The 10,690-nt window shown below is 39.3% G+C and overlaps 1 protein-coding gene across 6 annotated transcripts in view; it reads right to left on the bottom strand.

The window, feature by feature from the left end:
• Nucleotides 1-1,258: 1,258 nt before the first annotated feature.
• scn8aa (sodium channel, voltage gated, type VIII, alpha subunit a) overlaps nt 1,259-10,690 on the bottom strand; it is a 41,912-nt gene continuing 32,480 nt past the window's right edge. For all 6 annotated transcript variants that reach the window (XM_079359907.1, XM_079359908.1, XM_079359910.1 and 3 more), the window contains 6 exons: nt 6,826-7,110; nt 6,399-6,452; nt 5,805-5,942; nt 5,610-5,714; nt 5,237-5,507; nt 1,259-5,111 (listed from right to left, as the gene is read on the bottom strand). In XM_079359907.1, the coding sequence (XP_079216033.1) occupies nt 3,955-5,111; nt 5,237-5,507; nt 5,610-5,714; nt 5,805-5,942; nt 6,399-6,452; nt 6,826-7,110 (2,010 nt within the window). In that variant the 3' untranslated portion in view covers nt 1,259-3,954. The remainder of the gene's footprint in view (nt 5,112-5,236; nt 5,508-5,609; nt 5,715-5,804; nt 5,943-6,398; nt 6,453-6,825; nt 7,111-10,690) is intronic.

The raw sequence follows: 10,690 nt of genomic DNA, 5'->3' as shown, positions 1-10,690 counted from the left end.
AAAAAAGCCCATAATAAACCATGCTAAAATAAAGACAATGAGTCCCATAATCAAATATTGATACAAAAATAAATTTCAGATGGAAACAAAGTATTGAAGAAATCAAACAGAAATATAGAAGGCAAGCTGCTTTTCACAAGCCAAGTGGGTGACACACATAGCACTAAGAACAGGACATTTTTGAGTTAGCTGTTTTCTGTTAACATCACACACTTGAATATTACGATGAAGTGGGTTGTCTGGATGATCCTCTGGCAGTAATACTTATCGTCCCTGATTAATATTGTGCTCACCCCCCAAAATCCCCACCCTCCACATTTTGGAAAGATTTTTTGTATCTTTTTTTGTATCTTTTTTTTTATTTTTATTTTTTTTAGATTTTTTTGCTCTTTTGTTGTTTTTAATGTGGCATCAACATCCAAATTCACAGAAAAAGCAGAAAAAAGGCACATGCCATTGAGTGGACACTAGAAACCAACCATTCAACGTAAGAAATTGTGAGGACATAAAGCCAGTACATGATTGTATGCAAGTTCAACTGTAATGGCACTGATGTGTGGGTATGGGAAAGAAAAGGCCCTGGGACGGGTGCCATCTGTGGATGGGTGAGGAAGTCAGTCAAACTAGCTGACGTCCTCAGGGAACAGATCACTGGTACAGTACGGGGGTAGTGAGGAGAGTCACCTGTGTGTGTTTGTGTCTGTGACTGTGCCCTGTATACTCAGTAAAGGTGAGAGATATGACAGTTAGTGAGAAATGTGCTGGTAACATTATCCTTTCATGATCAGGCTACAATCCATGGCAAGCAGCTCCAGTAACATAGCACATGAGCTATTCCCCAACATAAAAGGATGTTGGAAACAACCAGTATTTAGACATCCACTGAACGTGTTGCACATAAATCAAATGTGACAAACAGTGTTCTTCTGTTTTATGTATATACATATAGACATATATGTTTAAATGTATATATCTTTTGTATTATATAATATCTATATGTCATTCATTTTCCGTCAACAAAGTGAAAAGTGTCTCAAAAAATCCAAAAGGTAACAAATGTGACAAAGGGCATAGCTGGAAGCCATTCTATATTATTATTATTATTCTTTTTTTTTGGATTATTAGTAACATTTTTAAAATTCCGAACGAAGCATGCTGATCAAATAAAATATAATACAATATTTATAGTTTCTTTCAAAAAGTTTCTTTTTCAGCGATTGTGCCATTTACATCATAGCCTGCACTGTACATATATCTGTTTTTGTGTTTTCTTTTTTGTCTTTTTTTTGCTTGTTTTTTTTTTTTTTTTGAAGTGTGAATGTATCATTCTAAAACGTTACATCCAAGATGAACATGGGTAAATTGAATGACATTACTCACTCCTGCTGGGGTTCTCATTGGGAATGTATTTGGTTTCAGTGTGCAGCAGCCAAACTGATTCGGAGACCTCATATTGTAAACAGACCTCAGTTATTGTTACAGACAGGGGGTTCTGGTACAGGCAGTGTTAAGCACACCAAATGGCATTAGTGATGTGAAGATGGATGCCAGATTTTTTGTCCAGTCATCTGCTTACAAATAGGACCATCACTCCTCTGTAGAAAAAAATAGGCAGGATTATATAAAGAGGCAGTTGTGTCTTGTCTACCACTTGACAAAGCCTCAGTTTTTTTTATTATGAAAAACACCCACAAAGCTTATTATACAACATAGCTGCATCAATGTGAGGCCTGCTGATGTTTGATCTGGTCAAGTGTTCACGTTTCTACCTCGATCTCTGGTTAATTACTTTTTTGAAGCAGGTGATAGTACTTGAAAGCCTGCAAGTATGTGAAAAGATGGTGCAAGGCTGGGTCCAACACCACACAGTGTTCAAGAGGTTTCCCACAAAAGCACAATGATACACTGACAAACATGGGACTTTCAGCACTCTGACTCAGACCAAAGCACAACTCTCCTCTTCTGCTGTTCAATTTCTCTCTTGTTCTCATGGCAGTCAGTCAAAAACCCTGAAGGGAGGGGCTCTACTTATTTATTGGTCCACGTTTATGTTGTGTTATTCATCAGCCATTCACCTCCCTAAAACAGACAAAATTCATTTTATTTCTTGAGTCCAAAAACAGCAAGCCCTTCATGGCCATCTACCTTCCATACATGCGAGGCACGACTAGGCATGTCCTTGTGATAATTCTCTGCTAATTTTTCTGTCAGATGGTCAGTGTCAACTCTCACTGATCAAAGCCTTTTCTGAGAATGATTGCACCACAAGGACACCAGAGAAGGACTTCAAGGCTTTTTCTAAAGCTGGCAGACATCATTTACTGGGTAATTCTCATGTTGGTCTGACAGAGTACAAAAGAGGAATCTGAAATGAATAAATTGATTTTTAAAAAACAAAACCTGTCCAATGTATCTACTTTCATGGAGTTTCAATTTTCCACTAGCCCAAAAATAACATCAGTTGTGTAAAAAAAGAAAGAAATTAAACTATAACCACATCTCTGACCCTTCTCCAGGTACTACATCAATAGAGGTGTTACTGTGTAATGCACAAGCACACCAGACCTTTTCTGGTGCCGAACATGAATTCCTTGGCATGAACTATCATCTGCCCTCAATGCCATAACAGGGACCACAGGCAATTTATAAAAAATGACAATATGATGGATGTAAGTAAACAAAGTTTTAAAAGCCCCAGATTTTGTTCCAGACAATTGGTTTTGTCCTCCAAACCTGTGCAACCTCAACATGAGGATAATCTGCTTAGTAATACTCTTGATTCACTTCTAACATTCTGCAGCAAAAAACATTTTTTTAGTTTATGTTGTTGGCTGACTCATTTGAGACCTCTGAGTGCTTACATCCTTCAACTGAAATTTCAATGAAGGGTTGACTGAAAAAAGTCTGTCATTTAAAAAGCATAATTAGTGAAGGGCTTGATCATACTAATACGATTCACCCAAAATGCTATGTATCACTATCTAAAATCTTCACTTCTAGTTATAGTTCCTGTACTTTCCCCAGTGGACAACCTCAAACTATAATCAAGCCACTGCAGTGGTCTGAGAATAAGTGTCTTGTGGACTATGATTACTCATGCATGATTCCTGATCAAAACATGCCTTCATGCAAGTCATTTCTATGCACTGAACGAGCACAATAATTATTGTTTATCTTGAACTCAGTCTGAGCAAGTCTCCTTCAGCCCAAGCCAAAACAATGACAAATGACCCCTACCTGGTCAGTGTGAAAGTCCATGTATAAAACGTCTTTTTCAATGTCAGTATAACAAAGAGGAGATGAAAAGACTAGTGACATGGGCTAAATGTTTTTTTTGCTGCTCAAATAATGTAAAGATGCAAGTACCCTCAGCACAAACAAACAAAAAATAGTTGTCTTCTGTTCTTGGTTCCCCCTCCCTTGTCAGTGTTCCTTTCCTAGTTAAACTTGCTCGGTAGATTATTGTTTTCTCCTTGAAGAAGATGGTAAACTCAGAGTTACGGGCACTCCTTTAGACTGCTTATACAGTTCTAGAGGGGTCTGTATGACCTGGTCCGGCAGTATTGGAGCTTTGCTGCAGGGGTCCACATGAGGTGGTGGCAGGGATTTTGCAATTCTCCAATCATCAGCAGTGATTCCTGTGCCTTGGAAGTTGGTCCCAAAAGGAATGTGTGTCATTTGCCATCACATTGTAAGTCACTGTTTTTTTTTTTCTTTGTTTTTTTTTTTTTCTTTGTTTTTTATATCGATTCGCTTGGTCACTTTGCAGCAAACTTCCGTGGTAAACTGATTGTGTTTGGTTCAGCTCTCTTTGACGACATAAAAAAAACCACTTTGCCTCTGTAGTGTGTGTAAACATTGTTTCATGTTACTTGCAAATGATCACTTTCTACATTTGTTGGGTTTGGGCTCAGTCTCATCTCGCTGTTTCATTAGATTTTGAGTCACTGAATCCTAACACTTAGATTCCCACTCATCTTTTTGGTTTTTGTCCTTCTCTTTCCTGGCCCACTCCTCCTTGTTGTCGTCCTGCTTCTCCTTGTCGGGTTTGGTCACGCTATCGTAAGAAGGGAGAGAGGCAGTAGATGGTGTGCTCCCCTTCTTCTCTTGGTTGGTCCCGCCGTTCTCAAGCTTATTGTTAGCAAAGTGGCGCTTGAAAATGATGCCTCGCCTGATGAGGTGTGCACGGTAGGCATTCTGGATAGTTCTGGCAGAGACGTCCTCCTGTTTGCGGCGGAGAGTGGTGGTGATGGGTTCATATGACACCTTGGAGGGGTTGGCTGCCACAAAACGCTCCTCCATCTGTTGCCTCAGCATGTCCAACTCACCACTGTCACCCAGAACTCGCTTTGTGAAGGCAAACAGGATGTCGAGGCAGTGAATGCGATCACCACTCACCATGGGCATGTCCATGGCAATTAGTTCTATAGTGTTGGGCTTTGGCACACGAAGTGGATGCTCCAGTGCATCGGCAAAGTCCGTCAGTTTGGCAAACGTGATAAACTGAGAGGCTGTGGGGTCAAACTTCTCCCAGATCTCATAGAAGGTCTCGAAGTCATCCTCACTCAGTGGATCAGCACTTTCCTCTGTGGCCACACTGAAGTTCTCCAGGATGATGGCGATGTACATGTTGACGACAATCAGGAAAGAAATTATGATATACATGACAAAAAAAAAGATTCCGACTGATGGGTTACCGCAGTCGCCCTTCACAGTTGTACCAGGGTTCTCCAAATTGGCGTCACAGTCAGGTGGGTAGTTGAGGATTGGCAGTAGCAAGCCATCCCATCCAGCTGACGTGGTGATCATGAACAGAATTATCATGCTGTTGCCAAAGGTCTCGAAGTTGTACATGTCGTCAATTCCTGCTCCATGTTTTACGTAGCCAAAGTTAGACATGCCAAAGATGGAGAAGATAAACATGACCAGGAAGAGCAGTAAACCGATGTTGAACAAGGCAGGCAGTGACATCATCAGAGCAAAGAGTAAAGTCCGTATGCCTTTAGCTCCTTTGATCAGGCGGAGAATACGACCAATACGAGCTAGCCTGATCACCCTGAACAAGGTTGGTGACACAAAGTACTTTTCTATTAAGTCAGCCAGGAACATGCCTGAGAGAAAGTTAAAGGGGGAAAGAAAAACAAAGAGAACAGAATCAGACACAAGAGACATCTAGAGAGGATATCTTCTCTATTTACTCCATTTTTGCTCCATCTCCTCACCCTCCCTCACTCACCAACAATAGATAAGATGACCACAACCACATCAAAGATGTTCCAGCCATTGGTGAAGTAATAGTGGCGGAGGGCAAAGAGTTTCAGCAAGAACTCAGTGGTGAAGACGACAATAAAGATGAAGTTGACCCAGTAGAGGACGTTCTCCGTTTCATCCGATTGATCGTCCGTTTCCACCATCATGGTGACCATGTTGAGGCAGATGAGTATCATAATGGAGATGTCAAAGACTTGCTGCGTCACAAAGTCAAACACCATGCCCTGGACTGGGTTCTATAATGGGAGAAGACACATGGTTAACAGATGGTTCAATCAAAGGTCCTATATGTTGCATGATTTGAAAAAAGGTGCAAGCCATTGTAAAATAAAACCTACCTGTGGTCGAGGAATAGGTTTTTGTGGCTTTTTAGACCCTAGTTTTTTCATGGCATTGTAATACTTTTTTTGTTCTTCTGTCATGAAGATATCCTGACCTCCAAAGTAAACAGATGAACAGAGATTTGTTTATAATCATATTCTGACATTTAAAAATCAAAACCCTTAAGCAAAATAGTAGATTGGATGTCTTATCTTTTTCTTTTGCTGGTTGAAGTTATCAATGATCACACCAATGAAGAGGTTCAGGGTGAAGAAGGAGCCGAATATGATGAATACAACAAAATAGATGTACATGTAGATGTTGACTTCATAGGCAGGCTGGTCCTCCACCTTGAAGGGAAGCACAATGTTAAAGTTAATATTGGGCTTCATTAACAAAATAAAAGGACTTTTTTTTTTGCATTAACATAATATACATCATCATCATATTCTTGTTCAGAGTTAAGATAAAAGATGAATATGTTGTAGCTATAAATATTAGGCTTCCGTCAGCTGTAGGTTAAATTAGCTTCATGTAAATGCAGGAAAAAAGGAGGGAATAGATAACCAGGATCTGTTATAAGCTAAAAAAAAACAAAAAACTTTCTATTAATGCCCTGTGTAGTTTCCTGCTCAACACTTGTCTATTTGTATGGTATTTCATTCAAATTTCTTGGTTTTGTACAATAAATGAACCCTTGTCTAAAATTTAATGTGCAGTCAAAAACATCAAACATTTCCTTCGTTCACAGGCTGTCATAGAATAAGATAAATGAGCATGACAAAATATAAGAGTGATGAACATACATTTCTTGAATCCACAGCAGCATACATAATGTCCATCCAGCCTTTGAATGTGGCCTTTCAAAAAGAGAAAGACTGACTTAATACATTTGCAGTAGTCCAAAACAAATTATATACAGAGTAAACTCCAAACAGAAATCAAAGAAACTGTAACTCAAACCGAAAGTGATGCATATCTTGTGGTACAGCTTGTGCGTGGAAAGAAACATAGATGAAGAAAGTAAAAGGAAGAAATAACAAATACACACAAGGAATATAAACAATAGAACGATTCAGAAGACACTGAAAGCAAGTTTAAGGGCAACAATAGACACTCAGATGAAGCACAGAAATAAAAATAATAAAAAGTCCATAGAAAAATGACAAAGCAAGCCAAGTTAGCATGAATCACATGGAGTCAGAAAAAGTAGAGTAGGAGCGACACTCTCACCACTTGCAACAGGGCCAGGTAACCAGCGCCCACATTGTCAAAGTTGATTTTGACATTCTTCCACCTGACCTCCGTAAAGTTTTGTTCCCTGAGGGCCTCGCACTGGGTCTTGTTGTTGACTTCATCGATGGGAAAGTATTCCTCTGAAGTCTCATTGAAACAGTAGTAGTATTTTCCCGCAAACAAGTTGACCCCCATGATACTGAAAATCAGCCAAAAGATGAGGCAAACCAGCAACACATTCATAATGGAAGGGATGGCACCCACCAAGGCGTTGACTACCACCTAGACCAGACCAGGAAAGAGAGGACATGACAGAGTAAGAACCAGGAGATCGAGACAGCTCATTTATCCAACTTCATCCCACTAATACGACACCGCATACTGGTATGGCTTTACACACAATACTTCAAAGCTTATTAGCCTATTGCTACAGGTGGCGTTAAGAGGAGCGGTTTAATCCTATTTTGACTGAATGTGGGTGAAAATTAGCACTGCTCACCCCTGTGATACACTGTAATATTCTGAGGTTTATAAATGGAAAGGAGAGCTGTATCAGTCTCATTAGAGGAGCACTAACATTACTCTGAGATGCTCTTTGATCTTTGGAAGCTAAAGCTGTTTATGTGCCTGCACAAACACTTTTAACAAGGTCACTACAGATATAAAGTTCAGAAAAATAACATGTTACATATCAAATTTGAGATTTATGAATGCTTTTGTAGAGAAGGATCACAGACAACATTATTAATGTTTCTATAACCTGGTTTTGTCATGATAGTACTTTATTGCCATTTTGTGTCCAAGTCATCTTTTTTTCGAAGTTTCTTTTTTAATTTATTTGATGTTATAGAACGACATGATTGACAGCTGTGTTGATGAATATGGCCCCACTGTGCTGTGTGCACCTTATTAGCAAAAAAGGCCTCATGAAAACCTTAAATAAATCTATTGCAAAAAAAGCTTAATTTCAGTTATTTACTGACAAAGTAACTATTTAACTGCCTTTGTTGTCTTTGTTTGATGTCTTTGTTGATGGATTAATGGTTAAGGCAGTTCACTCTCCCTACCGTAGCACCCTCCGTCCTCCAATGGGAGGATCTGGAGGCAAACAGAAACCACACTCAGGCATGTGCACACAGATACAGCCTCCCAGTGGTTTTAAAAATGCCTTTGTTCATATATTTACAAATAGTATACACACAGTATATAAATGTTTTTATTCTTACTAACATTAAATAGTTACAGGAGCACTTGAGAAAGACATTAAAACTAGAGTTGATGCTACTTGGCTAAAAAAGATGTTATGTTCACTATACTGTATATCAATTTTAAAAAACATTTGAAAAAGTGTTTGCCATACCACTATGAAGTGCCCATTCTGACCACCCCAACCTTAAACAGTCAATTTTCTAAATCTCACTTATCCCTTCCATATCAAAGTCAAATATTAACTACAGTATATGGCAGTAAAAATATATATATTTTAAAGTTGAATTATTCCAAACGTCTAGGCCTACTTGCAATCCAATCTGATTTCTTTTGGAATAATCATGGCCATCATAAGCTCAGCACATAGTGATCTGCTCACTACCAGTGTTATGCAGGCCGACCAGCAGCTCTCAGGCAGACAGCTGAGCATGCACTTCTTTGGCAGACTGGTTTTATGGAGCCATATTCCCTCTTCATTATAAACAAACAGGGAGGAGCAGTAGAGCAGGATTCTCTCAGCGTGTGCACAACCTTTCCAGGCTGACTTGTGTTGAATGCAAAATCTTACATTTGTCATGCGAGAGAGGGAAAATAATTTCAATATTGTGTCAAAAATAAAATGCTTTAAATGCTTCTTTGTTTTTGTTTTTTTAAAGAATTCACTTATAGACCTTCAAAATGTAAACACTGGGAGTTTTTATTCTCCTCGATAATGTTAGCATTGCAATCACTAAGAGAATGACTCTTTGCTCAATCTGAGATACAATTTCACTGTTTATAAAATTCTGTATTCAAAAAAATTAGGCCATGCTGTGTGGAAAGCATTCTCAGCAAGAGGGAAAATGGCTTTCAAAAATGCAAAATGTGCATCGGCAGTTATAGTACATGCGTGTTATATGATATTGTGCAATCTCAAGAATCGCTGAAATCCATAAACAAATAAAGAGGGGTGTGTGGATGGAGAGATCGCAGCTACAGAGTTCATAGTGGGGGCTTTGCCATCATGTGCGTCAAATTTTACACCATCAGTATACCGGGACTGAAAACTATTTATCACACAAATTGGCAGAGATGGGAGAGCAATGCCCATAAGCTGGGAGTAATATGTAACCCCTAATACGTTATTCATGATAATCGAATGATCTTTAGTTTAGTTTTTAAATGTCACTTAAGGATTTACTGAAACTGAGTTAACGATGTGCAGAGATGTGGTCATTCCTCCAGGAATACTGTACAATGCAGGTAGGAACAAAATCATAAAGCAGCAGTAAGAGAAAGATAGAGCTTAATAAGTCGGAGCAGCTTGTAATCATTGCATGTTAAGCAGTGCAATGAGCTCAATTAGACTATGCTACTTGCTCGGTGATGTTGATTGTACATTTGCCTCGGTGATGCATTGTACTGTCAACACTCAACCAGCGGCTATAAAAGCTGTGAAAGTTCTCTTTCTTACTCTCCAGAATCTCTTTCATACGCTGTCATCTCTCCATTCATGTACTTCCCTATTTATTAATTTATTGCTTTGACCTTAAATGTTTCTGTTTTCAGTTCAAACATAGATGATAACCCAATCTATGAACATAGACATTTTAATATTTCTATTTGCATTACTAGGCCATACATCACCTTACTTACCACATACACCCAGTGAATGAGCTCATTCATTTGGGAATTGGCATGTTAAAACTAATAAAGTCTCAGTGCCAAAATCTTAAACCCCAAAAATGACATTGTCTTAACAACAGGCCTATTTCCCATCCCTTAGTTAACAATTAGACCTTAAATGTTAATGACATCAATGACAACATCCATAAATCCAATCCAGAGCCTAAAAGTATTGATGTCTGCTCATGAGCGACTGCATCACTTTTAAGACGCTGGATATCTAGTATGAATGAGACTTTGCATTTGATTTACTATCAGTCCACCCAATACATAATTACAACGACATGCTTCTCCTGCCTGTCTGTCATTTTTGGGACGTACTATAAAGGGATGAATTGCCTGTCTTGGTTAAGAGTTGTGTCCCAATGCTTATAGCCTACTAGAATAAACTAAACTAGACTAAAATCTGAGTTTAACTGGGCCCATTGTTGCCTTCCAATTTCACTTCCTGTGGGAGTGAGTGGAAGGCAACAGGAAGCCTTCTGTACGCATTATAGTATGTTTTGCCATGACATGACAGCAGTAAAGCCCTGTGTGAAATGGCAGGCTAACATATTTTTTTGATAGCTTCTGCCTGGATTCCCAAAGGGAGGCACTAAAATGACCGCAGGTATTAATAATCTGGATAATGATTAATTTGCAGAAATAACCTTACACCAGATAGGACTGTAAGCAGATCAGTCGGTCAGATTGTACAACCCAAAGTGCTGACACTGGCAGAAGCTGAACAAAAAATGTTTTCATCCCTAAGCCACAACACTTTGAGTATGTGGTTTCTTTCACAGTCCCTGATGCAGATAGATCCTGGACAAGCAGGAGAGAGTGTGGTCACCCTCCAGTGGTCTGGCCCAGCCAAACCATGGCCAAGGTGGAGTGAGTAGTGGAGGGATAAGGGGTGTGGAAGAAGAGGAAGGTGGGGTGGGTGCTGCACATTTTGGGAGTAGGAGAAGGTGAGATTTTAGGATTATGGTGAAGAGGAGAAGCTCAA

Source organism: Symphodus melops (genome assembly GCF_947650265.1).
Source record: "Symphodus melops genome assembly, chromosome: 13".
NCBI lineage: Eukaryota > Metazoa > Chordata > Actinopteri > Labriformes > Labridae > Symphodus > Symphodus melops.
This window is presented reverse-complemented; position numbering and strand designations above follow the sequence as displayed.